The sequence below is a fragment of the Aethalodelphis obliquidens genome, unplaced genomic scaffold, assembly GCF_003676395.1.
Source record: "Aethalodelphis obliquidens isolate GAN/ISIS:26980383/991018 unplaced genomic scaffold, ASM367639v1 scaffold44, whole genome shotgun sequence".
Classification (NCBI taxonomy): Eukaryota; Metazoa; Chordata; class Mammalia; order Artiodactyla; family Delphinidae; genus Aethalodelphis; species Aethalodelphis obliquidens.
Window position 1 is genome coordinate 10,746,559 of NW_020837988.1, and position 16,959 is coordinate 10,763,517.

At 42.9% G+C, this 16,959-nt stretch overlaps 1 protein-coding gene across 4 annotated transcripts in view; it reads left to right on the forward strand.

Moving 5' to 3' along the window:
* RNF213 (ring finger protein 213) overlaps positions 1-16,959 on the forward strand; it is a 112,221-nt gene that overhangs the window by 35,261 nt on the left and 60,001 nt on the right. For all 4 annotated transcript variants that reach the window (XM_027080933.1, XM_027080932.1, XM_027080934.1 and 1 more), the window contains 7 exons: positions 3,603-3,825; positions 4,609-4,664; positions 5,808-5,961; positions 8,651-8,821; positions 13,469-13,558; positions 14,697-14,819; positions 15,667-15,847. In XM_027080933.1, coding sequence (XP_026936734.1) covers positions 3,603-3,825; positions 4,609-4,664; positions 5,808-5,961; positions 8,651-8,821; positions 13,469-13,558; positions 14,697-14,819; positions 15,667-15,847 — 998 coding nt within the window. The remainder of the gene's footprint in view (positions 1-3,602; positions 3,826-4,608; positions 4,665-5,807; positions 5,962-8,650; positions 8,822-13,468; positions 13,559-14,696; positions 14,820-15,666; positions 15,848-16,959) is intronic.

Genomic DNA, 16,959 nt, shown 5'->3' on the forward strand with positions numbered 1-16,959 from the left:
CAGACCTGCACTTATGTATGTAAATCTTGGAATCAAAACTGTGCTTCCAAGATCTCCAGTGGACTTTTAGTACCCACTCATTCCTGCTTTTAGTGATGGAAGTAATGTATCACTTCTTTTTAAATTACTTCTTTAAAGATTTTAGGGGATTTCCCTGGTGGCTCAGTGGTTAAGAATCCGCCTGCCAGTGCAGGGGACACGGGTTCGAACCCTGGTCTGGGAAGATACATGCCTTGGAGCAACTAAACCCGTGCACCACAACTACTGAGGCTGTGCTCTAGAGCCCATGAGCCACAGCTACTGAGCCTGCGTGCTGCAACTACTGAAGCCCACGTGCTTAGAGCCCGTGCTCCACAACAAGAGAAGCTACCACAATGAGAAGCCTGCACACTGCAACGAAGAGTAGCCCCCTCTCCCCACAACTAGAGAAAGCCCGTGCACAGCAATGAAGACCCATCGCAGCCAAAAAATAAATTAAATTAAATTAAAAAAAAAAAGAATTTTAAACAAGCAAGAAATACAAAGAAAAATACAAAAATGGCCTGCAACCCCAGAGCTAATCATTGCTGTTGACACTTTGGCCTGTGTATTTGCAGGGTTTTGTCCAAATGTCGATATGTGGGTGCTTTATATGCTTAAAAATCAACCACAGGGCTTCCCTGGTGGCGCAGTGGTTGAGAGTCCACCTGCCGATGCAGGGGACACGGGTTCGCGCCCCGGTCCAGGAAGATCCCACATGCTGCGGAGCGGCTGGGCCTGTGAGCCATGGCCGCGGAGCCTGCGCATCCGGAGCCTGTGCTCCGCAACGGAGAGGCCACAACAGTGAGAGGCCTGCGTACTGCAAAAAAAAAAAATCAACCACAAAAGATAGATTATGTATTTTTCTTACAGTTTTATTGAGATATAATTGACCTATAGCACTGTATAAGTTTAAGGTGTACAGCATAATGATTTGACTTACATCACAAAATGATGACCAACGATAAGTTTAGGGAACATCTATTATTACCTCATAGGTGCAAAATTAAAGAAGTAGAAAAAAAGTTTCTCCCTTGCGATGAGAACTCTTAGGATTTCCTCTCTGAGCAGCTTTCATATATAACACAGAGCAGTGTTCATTATATTTATCATGTTGTACGTTATATCCGTAGCATTTATTTATCTTATATCTAGAAGTTTGCACCTTTTGTCTGGTTTCATGCAATTCCCTCCTGCCCCGCCTCTATGATAGATTATTGATTCTGTTTTATCCTGTTTTCCAACCTTCTTTTTTTCATTTAACAGTATATTGTGAACGATTTTTTTTGCCAGTAAATATATACCTACTTTTGTAATGACTGCTTAGTGTTGCAAATTTGACTTAGCCGGTTCTCTGTGCCTGGACGCTTGGATTATTTCTGCACTTTCGCTTTGTAAGCATGCTTTGATGCACTTCTTTGTAATTTTCCCTGTCCAATTATTTCCTCAAGATAAATTCCTGAAAGTAGAATTTCACAGGTCAGAGGCTTTGCACATTGTAGGTGCACATCTTGAGGTAGTGAAGTACTATTTTGAGGCAAGGAAAGATTTCTTAGAGAAAGCACAATCCATAAAAGAAAAATGGTAAATCAAATTTAAGTACAAAAGCTAAATAAAAAATACAAGTTCAGTACAAAAAAATTAATACTAACACTTATTTCCAAGCACAGATAACATCCCCCATTTACTTTGTTTTTTGTCAAAGAAACTATTCCAAGTCTCTCATCTGCCCTCCCCACCCCTAATCCAATAGGATCTAGCCTATAGGTTTTTAGGGATTGAAATAGTGAGTGAGCTGAATTATTTCTTCTTCACTATTATTGCAACGTTTTGAAATTAAAGCCAAATTAAGATTATTTATATAATTATATATATTTTAAATTGCCCTTCAAGGGGCATTTATCTAGAAGACTGACTATCTAGAAGAAATTTAGCTGGAGAATGACAAACATTAGCATTGGTCTTAAAGATCGTGTCTTTTAGGCAAAAGTGGCCTTTAGTATATAGTGAAGCTTTATCCATCCATATGTTTCGCGTAGCCTCTGTCGCTTCTGTGTCACTCGGCTGTATTTACTTTCCCATTGTCATCTTTTTGGGTCTCCAGGGCAGTGTTACAGAACAGCATAATTTAAAGACCTTCCCCAGACTGGGTTTGCATAGACTGTTTGATCCAGGGCACTTGCTTATTCACGCGTCAACATGCTTAGTTCATAAATTATTGCACCCACAATGGAAAACAGTATCAAAAGTTAAAAAAAGAACTGCCATAGGATTGCCATAGGATTGCCAGCAGTCCTACTTGTGGGTATGTAGCCCACGGAAATGAAATAAGTATCTCAAAGAGATATCTGTACCCCTGTGTTCATTGCAGCATTATTCACAATAGGCAAGATGTGGAAGCAACCTACGTGTCCATCAACAAATGAATAAATAAAGCAGTGGTGTGTATATGTGTGTGTGTATACATATATATGATGTATATATACTTGTGTATATCATCATATATATGTATATATGATGCAGTATTATTCAGCCACAAAAAAAAGGGAATCCTGCCACTTGCAACACATGGATGGACCTTGAGGGCATTATGCTAAGTGAGATAAGTCAGATAGATAAAGGCAAATACTGTATGATATCACTTATATGTGAAATGTAAAAAAGTCAAACTCACAGAAGCAGAGAGTAGAATGGTGATTACCAGGGGCTGGGAGGTGGGGAAAAGGGGAGATGTTGGTCAGAGTACAAACTTCAGTACTCTGAAGAGAAATTAGTTCTGGGGAGCTAATGTACAGCATGGTAACTATAGTTAATAATACTGTATTGTTTACTTACAGTAAGCTAAGAGAGTAGCAACTTTTAAATGTTTTCACCGCAGAAAATGTTTTCACCACAGAAAAGAAATGGTAACTATATGATACAATGGGTGTCGCTATCAAGTAATGCTATGGTGGTAATCATTTTGCAATAAGAAAGAGTATCAAATCAACACATTTAATCTTAACTGTAACACAGCGTCATATGCCAGTTGTATCTCAGTAAAGCTGGAAAGTGCTTAATTTTGGGTGGATTCTTTTATTATTGTGATAAAATATACCTAACCTACAATTTACCATTTTAATCATTTTAAGTGTACGGTTCAGTGGCATTAAGTACATTCACATTGTTATGCAACTGTCACCCCCATCCGTCTCCAGAACTTTTCATCTTGTAAAACTGAAACTGTGTCCCCATTAAACAACGACTGTCTACTCCCTCCCTCACTACCAGCCCCTGGCACCCACCACTCTACTGTCTGTCTCTATGAATCTGGCTCCTCTAGGGACCTCACATAAGTGGAATCAGAGTATTTGTCCTTTTGTAAGTGGCTGATTTAACTGAGCATCATGTCCTCAGAGTTCATCCATGTTGCTGAATCCTTAATATATTATTGTTTACTTCTCATTTGATTGAGTTCCTAGCATTTAAATCATTTTTGAAATCAGAACTTTTCAGATCCCTTCTAACATAATTTTAACTAACTTGGTCTGTTTTACTGATCTCACTTTTGCCTTTTTTTTCTGTTCCAATTTTCCCTTATATAGGAAACAACTACTCCAGCTAATGGGAAAGAACAGACATTTGCTAAATGTGGATGAGTATCTGTTCCGATCCTGGTTCAGTTTGCTCCCTCTGAGTAACTTGGTTCATTACATGGAAGACCTCATCGACTACCTGAGTTACTCACCCCCTCGTATCCTGGACTGTCTTCTAGGGACTTGGTACCGGCTTGAAGGACTTGAGGAAATCTCCAACAGAAATTCCCAGGTTTGTTGTCTGGAATCGGCTCTTGAGTCCTTGCTTAGCAAAAGCAGATCAAAACCGAATCAGTCAGAATGTGTGATTCTCCTTTTCTGAACACCTGACAGGGTAAAGCATTTAGAAAAAAGAGAACCAGGAGGGGTCAATATTTCATAGGGTAAAGGGTTGATTTACTTGAGTTATTCTGTTTCAGTAAATAGAACTCAATAAAACAGTAGCCTTTGGGTATGTGTGATTGTGCAGGGCAAGGCTAGAAGTTATTCTGAGTATTGGTCCACTTCCTAATTGCTCTCTGTCCTTTCCCATTTTGGGGGTGGATAAAATGGTATTATTTTATTTTTAAAAAAATATTTATTTATTTTTGGCTACTTTGGGTCTTAGTTGCGGCATGCAGGATCTTTTGTTGCTGCGTGCGGGCTCTTTGTTGCAGCGCACAGGCTTCTCCCTAGTTGTGGCACGTGAGCTCAGTAGTTGTGGCGTGGGCTTAGTTGCCCTGTGGCATGTGGGATCTTAGTTCCCCAACCAGGGATCGAACCTCCATCCCCTGCATTGGAAGGCGGATTCTTAACCACTGGACCACAAGGGAAGTCCCCAAAACAGTATAATTTTAAATCCTGAGTTTTATTTGTAGAAGGTATAAGATTAGTACTTGAGCCCCTTAAAATTTGTTTATAGAAAGAAAATAATTATTATGCTCTATTTATGTTGGATTTTGGGGGGTCTGTTTTAGCAAAGATGGTGGCATCATGATTAAATCCTCTCTTTTTTTTCTTTTCTTCCCCACCCTAGAGTATTAAGAGTACTTTTGAAATGCTGTTGCACCTCCTGGATATGTTTCGGGAAAAGTAAGTAGAAAAGTAAGGTGTAGTCTCTCTCCTCTTGCACACGGTTATCGCCTACTGATTGGCTGTATCCCATATTTGCTGTCATTAATGGAAGGTCATAAATTAATATATATCCCACTTCTTTTTTCTAGGTATTAATGTAATCATGCTACTTTTTAAAAAAGGGAAAAGCATAGAAATCAGCTGCTAAGATTTTGGTTTATTTCCATCTGGTCTTTTTTCCTGTGCATTTTTGTCATTTATTTTTAAGTGATCACCATCATATTACATATTCATGCTTGCATCCTGCATTTCGTCAGCATTTAGTCTTCAAATTTTTTTTACAAGTCAGGGAAGTTGAAAATAAAAATCAAAGTTAGCTTTCCGTAATCATCTGAGATTACTTGCTCCTGCAAATTTGTGTGACCTCTGATACCCAGAAGGCACAGTGTACCGAATGCAGAACAATAGAAATGTACCTGTGGGAGAGAAGGTATTTTCCGAGATACTTGGAGCACTGCCAGGATCACCTCATCTGAATTAGTAGGGTGTTCAGGATGGAGGTGGGGGTGTCAGGTCTTCATTAACATCAAGCACCTGGGGCTTCAGGGACCCCACCTAATTCTGTGTATTACAGAATTGCCCCAGGTAATGCCTTTCTCATGCTGCCTTCTAAACCCCACTCTGATCAACTCCCTAACTCTCAGCTCTGGTCATGTGTCAACCAGTAAGCAAGTCCACACAGAGCGGGAAGAGATTTCATGCGCAGGATATCCCAGGATATATTCTTCTAGCATTTCTTTCTCTTTCTCCCTCCCTGTATCTTCCTGATTTTTTAAAAAATTTATATGGTATTTGAATCTTTGGTAATATGCATCCCTAAGAGTTTTTTCAAACAAAGGAATACACTTGGAAATAGTTTAACTTGCTTTTGTTAAAATAGTTCAGACCATGGAGGCAAACCAAAAGGACTTTGTTTCCTTTTTATCTTAATCCCAAGTTCAAGATAGATGGAAATGTCCTGGATGTTAACCCATATGGGATCAAGTACACGCCTTCCTTGTAGGTGTTTTAAAGGGAAGGAACTCGTCATGGATAAGGGGTACTGTTTTCTCATTCCTCCTAAATTACTTCATTGATTTCTTTCAACTCTTTGTGGGGTAGGATTCTTGAGGAGCCCTTGATACAGTCCTACTTGACTGTGTGCCTGAAACTTCACGAAACTACCTGCAGAATAACAAAAGAATACACGTTTTATGAGATGCCTGCCTTATCTGCTGAGATTGTTTGCAGAATTATTATACTTAAACTTCTAGTGGTAAGTGGAACACGTACACGTAATGTTGTACCCAGGAGAGCTACGGAACCTGAAGCATCCTCAGTTCAAAAAGGAGATAGGCTAATTCTAGGATTGCTGGAATGACACAGAGTGGCTGATTGTGTCATCAGATGTTTGTCAGTACCTACTTGATGCCAGGTTTTGTTCTGTGCATCGAGGCTATTTTGGTGAACTAGGGTCTGCGTGCTTGCTCTCCAGGGCTTGTGTTGGAGGGAAGGAGGCAGTGCAGGATCTCAAGTGTAGAGTATCAGCTGTGACTGGGTTAATTCAAGAGCTCTGCAAGTGGCTGGGACTTCAGGCAAGGACCTCCCCACCTAAATGCATATTCATGCCTAGTCTTTCCCACCTGAGCTTTATTCCTGTTCACTGAAACTCAAATACAGTAGCGAGGTCCACACACCTAAGTACCCACCTTAGAGCCTTTCCACACAGGCTCCATCTCCCTCATCAAGCTGTAGGGACATCCCAGAGCTCTGTCCCCCCTCGCTCCACACCTCCCAGAGGTAACCACTCTCCTGATCTCTACCACCACGGATTAGTTTTGCCCATCTTTGAACTCTTTCCTTTTTGTGTCTGGCTTTCTTCACTTGACGTGACATCTCTGAGTTCCATCCATGACGTTGCTTGTTGTGCGCAGCTTATATTTTCCCATTGTTGTGTGATCTTCACCAGCTTGAGTTTGAGCTTCCACATGAAGGTGATAGATGATTTCATATTTAGATCGACCAATTATTTGTTAAGCATTTGACACGTCAGAACTGGGACGTTAGTGATATAAAATAATTAAGTATATGTTTTAACTTGTTCCTTTTCATTTTTCTTCTTTAAAATACCAAGGATACATTTAAAAATAAACATTATTGGTAAGATGATTGCTTTCTCCTGAAGTGGGTATTATTTAAACCATCATAGGCAAGTGCCAACGTCTAGATAAACTGTGTTCAAGAAATTTGAAATTTGTCAGTTACTTAGGGTATATGTTCCTGTAGAAATAACTATCTTAAATGTTGGTTGGAATCTCAGATTAGTGCAATCCACAGTCTGATCCAAATACTCTACCTGTGCCATAAAAGCAGAAAGCTTTGCAGAACTGAAATTAAATAAAACCAAAGTATATGAAGAGTTTTTGCAAAGCTTTTGGTTGCATGCTGACATAAAGGGTTGACAGGATTGATAGGACATCAGATCGAGAAAAACAAGGAGCAAAGCTGAAGGTTCTAGAGTAGATTTTCAGACTTGGGTTATCCACTTACGTCCATCATCTGTGCTGGGTGCAGGGGACACCCAGATGGAGAAGACAGGTCCCTGGCAGCAGGGATGCGTAGGAGGGGGACCATCCTGTGAGCACATAATTGCAGCACAGTGGCTTAATGCTAAGCTGGAGTGTTGATCAGGTGCCCTGGGAACAAAGGGCCTTCGGAGGGGCTGACGTTCCCACAGGGCGAGAGAGCAGCCCGTGCAATGTCAGGGAGGAGAGGAACATGCTGCTCCGGAGGACCCACAGGTAGCCTAGTGTGGCTGGAGATGGAGCTGAGATCTAGGCAATGCCAGATCACAGATGGCATGCACACCCTGCTAAAGCTTCCAGATTATTCTAGAAGCTGTTGCACCATGCGGGGATGTTCCGCATGGGTCAGCATGTCCTGCTTTCAGCTCAGAACTGTCGCTGGCCCTTGCCACCCACATCCTGAGTGCTATGCTCCCGTCACACCTGTACCCCAGCCCACCACTCCCATGCTGCCCAGAGCTCCCCGAATCTTTCAGGGAAGAACTGCCCCCACCAGGCTGGGTACAGCACCCTTTATGTGCCTTGAAAATAGCTTGTGCTTTCTCATCTTGGCACTTGCTCTGGTTACTGACCGTGCTGTCAGCTCCTTGGGCAGCTGCCTCGCCACCGCGTCTTTAGCCCTTGGGCCAGGCATCTCTGGAGGGAGGGAGTGACAGCAACAGATTCAATTTTGGGGGGTCCTGACACACAATTTGAGGGGCTCAGTTGAAGCAAAAGGAAACACACACAGAACTGGGAGAGACCTCTAAGTGGGGCTGATGGCTGGGCTGTATCTGCTTTGTGGTAAAGGTGCTTCTGGTGAGAAGGAGAGGGAGAGAGGGAGGGAGGCATCCTTGGAGCCCTTGACCCCGGGGAAAAGGGGCTTTTCAGGGAGAGGGAATGAAGGGAGAACCTCAAGGAAAGAGCACCAGTGGTTGGGGACGTGGGTTTACCTCCTGGCCCGCAGACCAAACATGTCACTGAGGAGCAGGGTTTACACTAGCTCGGCTTCTCTGAACTGCTGGAAGCTCTGAGCCCTGGGTGCCTCCTTCGCACCCTGTCCAGAGGAAGCTTGTCAGCTCTTCCTCGGCTCAGAGCCCAGGAAGTCTGTGCATTGGCGAGGCAGAGTTGCCTCTGTTAACAGTTGCCTGGGGTCATTTGTTGGGGCATCCATGCCACTCCTTCTCCTGCCTCGTTCCCCCATGCTGCCCACCCAGAGTGAAGCCGAAATGTTCTGGGGAAATGAAAGTGCTATGAATGCGCAGGCTCTGGCCAGGCCGGTGAGTCTGAGCGCACAGGTGGTGTCGGGCGTGCAGGGGGGAAGGGAGTGGCATCTGGACAATCCTTTGGGTCCACAGCGCAGGGACAATTAAACTCTCTGTCTCTCACTTGTGGTGACAGGATTCAGCAGGAGGACAGGGAAATGAAACTGGAAAGAAGAATTCAGTAAAAACAGTCTTCCAGGGGACTCTCGCCGCTACAAGATCTTGGCTTCAGAGAATTTTTCAAAAGGGCGTATTCCAGACTGAGCATTCGTTTTCTGTCACCTTCACTTACTGCGAGGAGATTGAGGTAAGCCCTGCCGAGTGCAGGGAACCCAGTGGGTCTTGTTTGCAGAATGGGCAGCTGCTCCCCTAACAGGACCCAAGGGCACGGGCACCCTGGTGGGTGGGCCATGGTCCCCACACCGATGGTGAGGCTGCTGAATGGTGAGGACAGACCTTGTTGGGCTGGCGGGGAGGGGCATTCGAGTCTGATCCAGTGCTGAGGTTATGAGTCAGGTTTATGATGTTGAAAGTAGAAGAATAAGATGGAAGCAAGAGCTACTTGAAAGGGAAACTGGGCAGAGTGGCGTCTGAATGTGAGGAAACTGGAAATCAGTTCCAAAATGTTGGGAGGCAGGGAGGGCTTCCAGAAACCGAGGTGTGGACAGAATCTTGTGCCACTGAGGAGGAAGAGGGAGGGCCTAAAGACTGTTGACTCCAGGACAAAGTTCTAGAAAGTGATATAAGCAAACCAACCAAATGGCCCTCTGACGTCATCAAACCAGACTTCAATAGGCTGTTGCCTTCCAGGGATACTTTAATGGAGTCATTATAAAATCATATAGCTGAGACTGTGCATGAGCAGAGACAAATGACTCTCACTCCATCTCAGACTTCTTCAAACTTATTACCTATCTACACAGAGGGGAGAAGATCATTAATCCAAATACCCAGAGCCCAGAACTCTGACCACTCACCCTCACCGGGACAGAGTCTAAGGTCAAAACAAGGAAAACATACATACATCTTGAACTTGGTTTAGAAGTTTTGCTGTTGGCAGTGGAATGGGTGTAGCAAGTCTGGAGCTATGTTGTGTGTACTCTAAGGCTGAGCAGATGGACACAGGGTTGCTGCTGTTGGAAGCCCAGGTTCTTTCTTACTGGAGGAGGGACGTGTGGACCAGGGGAGAGAGGAGGAGGTCTGTGGTTTGGAAGGAGCTAGAGGTATAGTGTGAACTCATGATTTAAAAAGCAACAACAGGTAAAAGACCTGTACTAATAAAACTATGAGACACTGATGAAAGAAATCAAAAATGACACACACAGATGGAGAAATATACCATGTTTTTGGATTGGAAGAATCAATATTGTGAAAATGACTATACTACCCAAAGCAGTCTACAGATTCAATGCAATCCCTATCAAATTACCAATGGCATTTTTTACAGAACTAGAAGAAAAAATCTTAAAATTTGTATGGAGACACAAAAGACCCTGAATAGCCAAATCAATCTTGAGGAAAAAAAAATGGAGCTGGAGGAATCAGACTCCCTGACTTCAAACCATACTACAAAGCTCCAGTAATCAAGACAATATGGTACTGGCACAAAAACAGAAATATAGATCAATGGAACAGGATAGAAAGCCCAGAGATAAACCCATGCAACTATGGTCAACTAATCCATGGCACAGGATGCAAGGATATACAATGGAGAAAAGACAGTCTCTTCAATAAGTGGTGCTGGGAAAACTGGACAGCTACATGTAAAAGAATGAAATTAGAATACTCCCTAACACCATACACAACAATAAACTCAACATGGATTCGAGACCTAAATGTAAGACTGGACACTATAAAACTCTTAGAGGCAAACATAGGAAGAACACTGACATAAATCACAGCAAGATCTTTTTTGACCCACCTCCTAGAGTAATGGAAATAAAAACAAAAATAAATAGGACCTAATGAAACTTAAAAGCTTTTGCACAGCAAAGGAAACTATAAACAAGACGAAAAGACAACCCTCAGAATGGGAGAAAATATTTGCAAACGAGTCAATGGACAAAGGATTAATCTCCAAGATACATAAACAGCTCATGCAGCTCAATATTAAAGAAACAAACAACCCAACCAAACAATGGGCAGAAGACCTAAATAGACATTTCTCCAAAGAAGACATATAGATGGCCAAGAAGCACATGAAAAGCTGCTCAACATCACTAATGATTAGAGAAATGCAAATCAAAACTACAATGAGTGTCACCTCACACCAGTTAGAATGGGCATCATCAGAAAATCTACAAACAACAAGTGCTGGAGAGGGTGTGGAGAAAAGGGAACCCTCTTGCACTGTTGGTGGAAATGTAAGTTGATACAACCACTAAGGAGAACAGTATGGATCTTCCTTAAAAAACTAAAAATAGAATTACCATATGACCCAGCAATCCCACTACTGGGCATATACCCAGAGGAAACCATAATTCAAAAAGACACATGCATCCCAATGTTCATTGCAGCACTAGTTACAATAGCCAGGTCATGGAAGCAACCTAAATGCCCATCGACAGACAAATGGATAAAGAAGATGTGGTACATATATACGATGGAATATTACTCTGCCATAAAAAGGAACGAAATTGGGTCATTTGTGAAGACATGGATGGACATAGAGGCTGTCATACAGAGTGAAGTAAGTCAGAAAGAGAAAAACAAATATCGTATATTAACACATATATGTGGAATCTAGAAAAATGGTACAGATGAACTGGTTTGCAAGGCAGAAATAGACACAGATGTAGAGAACAAACGTATGGACACCAAGGAGGGAAAGCGGGGGTGGGGTGGTGGTGGTGGGGGGATGAATTGGGAGATTGGTATTGAGATATATACACTAATATGTATAAAGTAGATAACGAATAAGAACCTGCTGTATAATAAATAAATAGCAACAACAGGGGCTTCCCTGGTAGCACAGTGGTTGGGAGTCCGCCTGCCAATGCAGGGGACACAGGTTCGAGCCCTGGTCCAGGAAGATCCCACATCCGCGAAGCAGCTGAGCCCCTGCACCACAACTACTGAGCCTGCACTCTAGAGCCCGCGAGCCACACTATTGAAGCCCACGTGTCTAGAGCCCGTGCTCCGCAACAAGAGAAGTCACCACAACGAGAAGCTGTGCACTGCAACAAAGTGTAGATCCTGCTCGCCGCAACTAGAGAAAGCCCGTGCACGGCAACGAAGACCCATCGCAGCCAAAAATAAATAAATAAATATTGTAAAAATTAAAAAAATAAAAGCAACCACAGTTCCTGACTCCATCCACTGAAAGGGCCTCGAGATTGTGACACCGAGGTCCGTGAGCACACCCAGAGCCCTAGTCATGGCTTCTAAATGTCATTTCCCGTGAAAAACAAACCAAAACAAAACCCCCCCAAACCTGTGCTTCTGGAAGGAACAGCAGATTCTAGAGGTGGGGCTGAAGAAGTGAAAGGCCAGCCTGAAACACCTTGTATTGCCAGAAAGTAGAAGTGCTTGAAGTCGAGTGGTGACATGTCACAAGGAGGCAGGACTAGATCCAAGGTGATATCCTAGGTTAGATCCTGGATGGTAAAAGGATGTTCATGGGAAAAAAGTGGTGAAATCCAAATAAAGCCAGTGGTTTTGTTCATGGTAATCTAGCAATGCTAATTACTTAGCTTTGACAACTGTACTATGGCTACGTAACGTGTTAGCACTCGGGGAAATTGGGCTGAGAGTATCTGGAACTCTCCATACTATCTCTGCAGTACTTCCGTACATCTAAAATTATTACATTTTTAAAAAAAGGAGACAGAAGCTAGCTTGCAGGGGTTCCCACTATCCAAATCTGAGGCAATTGGAGTATCACAATGAGTAATGACCAGAAGAGGATTATCATATTAGAGATTATCGTATTAGGTGGAGTAAATCAGACAGAGAAAGACAAATACCATATGCTGTCACTTACATGTGGGATCTAAAATACAACACAAATGAACTTATTTACTAAACAGAGACAGACTCACAGACGTAGAGAACAGACTTGTGGTTACCAAAAGGGAAAGGGGGTCTGGGAGGGATAAATTAGGAGTTTGGGATTAACAGATACAAACTACTAATATATAAAATAGGTAAGCAAGGCCCAACTGTATAGCACAGGGAACTATATTCAATATCCTGTAGTAAACCATAATGGAAAAGAAAAAAACTTTGTCATCATCATAACAGAAAGGAAAACAGAAAAGGCCAGAGAACTCTTCTAGAAAAGAGACATGGTAACTAAATGCAGTGTGTGTCCGTCAGTTGGATCCATGACCCAAACAGTCAGGAAGGACACCTGTGGACAATGAGAGAAATGTGGACATGGACCCTTCCTCGAGAAAGGTCACACCCACGTGAACTGGCCTCAGCGTGACACCTGTACTACCATGTGTAGCAGAAGGGACATGGTGTTGGGGATGCCTGCCCAGGAATTATGGGCCAAGGGACATGACGTCTGCAACTTCCTTCCGATGGTTCAGCAGAGAAAATGCCTATTTCTAGAGAGACTAAAGGGAGCACAAAAGAGAAAGAGATAAAGCAGTCGCTTTAAACACTGGGGAGCCTAGCTGAAGGTATATGAGTGTCCTTGTGCTGTCATTGCAACTTTCTGTTAAGTTTGAAACTTTTTGAAATAAAACAATGGAGGGAAATCCTTTCAGGTTAAAAACCAGTTACACAGTGGAAGAGACTGTAGAGATGACCTGTCCCAGTCAGGACCCTTCGTTTTATAAGGCTAAGGTGGGTTGCCCTGACACACCAGTGACACAGCAGACCATTGACAAAGATGAGTCAGAACCCAGGTGTCTTTGAAGCGCTGTGCATAATCATCTTCCTTCATAGAATTCCACTGTGGCATCTAGGTGTCCTAGTGGCTGTCCCTTACATGTGGGTTTTGCAGGTCTGGAGGCGACTGGTGGAAATAAACTTCCCTGCAGAGCATGGCTGGAAGGAATCCTTGCTGGGGGACATGGAAGGGAGGCTCAAACAGGTACTGAAAGTCGGGGGATGTTCTTTTTGGAAGTCGGTAAAACCAGACCGTGAGAAGCAACCAAGACACGTGATGACTGCATTTGAAGGGACAGGGCATGGGGTTCATATGACTCTGTCATATGATTTCTGATTCAGCCTTAATAGTTTGACTGCAGATGGTATTCCAGAGAAGAATAAGGGCACAAGGTCTGGGCACCAGGGGAACCCTCAGCATGCATGGGGTTCTAATTGGCACTAACCCTATATGCTGTGGCTCTAAGTGGCCTGTTGGTGACAAGAGCCTTATTAAACCCAGTGACAAGTGGGGACAACACAAAATTGCTCCCCATTTTTAATTAAGGCCTGTGACCCTAGAAAATTCGGGTTTTAAAAAACGGGATATGAGGGTTTTCTACGTAACTGTTAAATGGATCTTTTTAGGAAAAGAGAAGCAAAGAAGAAACCTTTTTTAATTAATTAATTTTAAAAATTTATATTTTTGTTATACATTTATTTTATTTATTTTTGGCTGCGTTGGGTCTTCATTGCTGCGCAGGCCTTCTCTAGTTGCGGCGAGCGGGGACTACTCTTCGTTGCAATGTGCGAGCTTCTTATTGCGGTGGCTTCTCTTGTTGCAGAGCACAGCCTCTAGGCGTGCAGGCTTCAGTAGTTGTGGCACGCAGGCTCGGTAGATGTGGCACGCAGGCTCACTAGATGTGGCTTGCAAGATCTAGAGCGCAGGCTCAGTAGTTGTGGTGCATGGGCTCAGTTGCTCCGCGGCATGTGGGAATCTTCCAGGACCAGAGCTTGAATCCATGTCCCCCGTACTGGCAGGCAGATTGACAGCCACTGCGCCACCAGGGAAGCCCTTTTTTTTTTTTTTTTTTAAATTTACCTGCTTTTGCAAGCTGCTGAGCCGGATGCTTTTTCTGCAAAGTGGGAATTTTAGCCTTCTTGGTCTTGTTTGAATTTTTGCCTTGTTGGTCTAATGGTTAGAGGCAGGGAGGACATGCTTAGCATGGGATGGGAAGAAGGTCAAAATAATGGGGAGCTGATACAGTAGTAGGAAAGTGAAAATTACTAGGGTGTTTTCATTCCATAGTGTCTGAGAGTGCAGCACCCCAAACCTATAACACCCTCATCTTCCCGTCTTGCAGGAGAAGCCTCTCTCCCAGATCTCTGCCTTCTGTAGCACTAACTGGGATGCTGCAGGTGCAGAAGACAGTGTGTCGAAACGCTTTGAGATGTGTGCCATTGAAGCCGTGAGCTCAATCTGCCAGGTGAACAACCTTTCCCACTCAAGAATTGTGTTTGGGTTCACACCTGCCTTCTGTCTTCATCAACTAAAGGCTATTAAGTGCCGCTGGTTCTGAGACCCTGCACCAATGCAAAGAATGGGCTCTGGGCATCCCCCTCCCCAGCCTGAAATCCAGTACCCTGTACCCACTCCTTGAAATGCCACTCAGCTTCCTGCTACTGCATGGTATCATAGCAGTTCACGGGTGACCTCCAGAAATCTCACAGGCTGCTCCTAAATGCCCCATTATTATCATTGCCACCTACCCAGCCTTCGTTTTATTGCTTGCTAATAACACTTGCTTAGAATGCAGTAGAAGACCCCAAAGGTTAGCAAAGCATTATGGAAGAAAAATGTATGAAGTTGAAAAGATTTTATCAATTCACTTAGAAAGAGAATTAAAATTTATGTGTTGTTTGTAGGTAGCTTTACAAGAATTACAGTTAGGAATACAAAGGATACCAGTATTAATGGTTTACTTGTATTATGTTTGATGTTTTTCATAATGTGAAAGTCCCAGGAAAAATGTAGAAACTGGCATTGAGCCAGAGGAAAGAGGGGTGACTTGTGGGTTGTGTCTGTATCTGTCTGTCGGTACCTGTTTCCGCATCCCCAGTATTCATCACTTACGGAGACGGTGCACAGGAAAATGGAAGTGCCCTAAGAAAAGTTAAGCATTTTATTTATAATTGGTTTTTTTGAGGCTTTGTAAAACTAGTTATGAGGGATTTCTGAAATGCTGTTGGGTGGGTAATTTACTTCTGTTATTCAAAAACAAACCAACCAGAAAAACCTTCTAAATATCCCTCTCTTTATTCATTTTCTTGTAGTCTCAGACCAGTATCCTTGAGAAAATCTCTTATAACGACTTGAGGAAATGTGGCACCCTTGTGTCTGCTGTGATCACTAAGTCCTGGCCGAGAAGTAGAGGGGAATTTGTAGATGACTTAGGTGAGGTTTTGAATCACCTGCTCACTTGGCCAGAAGTCAATCATCTCCTCAAGTTGTATGGTATGTTCACAGAGGGTGCTGGGAACATGTGCTCTGTCCAGTGGTGCCTCCTGACCCAAGGGTAGGGCAGAGTATTTGACCTGTGAGTCAGTTCGAATGGGTTGATGTTTGCCAAAAGAAGCAGCCTGGATGGAAGGACCCAGGAAGGTTCATAGTATCTTGTATTGTAATTGAGAGCTAACACTGAAATCCACCATTCATAGAATAGCTGCTGAACACCAGCTACCATGCTGATGTCTTATACTTGAAGTCGTCCTGAGGCTCCTCAGACAAAGAAACTGAGGTGGAGAATGTAATAGGACTTACCCAAGGTCTTGCCAAGAATAAGTGTTAAGAACTGAAATCAAAACCCAAGTGTGTCTGAGTCTAAAACCCTCTCTTTGTTGTTCTGAGATCCATATAAATGTCCGATCCAATACTGGTGACCTTAGCAAAAACTAAGTACTGCCTGATTTTTCCACCCGTACATTCCATGACCCAAGCGTTTGTGACCAAAGAGGGAGAGATGTGTATTTCCCTAAAAACATTATATTCAGGTTTATGTGTGAGTCGTTAGATTCAGATCTAGTGGAAAAGCACCACAGTTAGATTATTTTGCGTCTCAGTTTCATCAAATTACTGGGACAGCCTTAAAACAAAAAGCTAAGTTTCTTCAATGGCAGGGTTGTTGTAGCGATAAAATAAGAAGATTGATGTGGAATTCCTATGTAATGATTAAAAACTACTCATTTGAAAATATTACATTTGTGTCTTTTAAATTAATAGACCTTATATTTTAGAGCAGTTTAAGTTGATAGAAAAATTGAGCAGAAAGTACAGAGATTTCCCATATTTAGCCCCTCCACACACACAGTTTCCTCTATTATTAATGTCTTGCTTCAGTGTGGTACAATTGTTATAACTGATGAGCCAGTACTGATATGTTATTAATAACTAAAGACCAATGTTTACATTGGGTTTACTCTGGTACTTTCTGTGGGTTTTGACAAATGTTTAATGATGTGCATCCACTATTACCGTATCATACCGAATAGTTTCACTGCCCTAAAACCTTGTGTTCCACCTGTTCATCCCTCCCCTCTCCCCTCTTCTACAGTTGTGCCTTTTGCAGA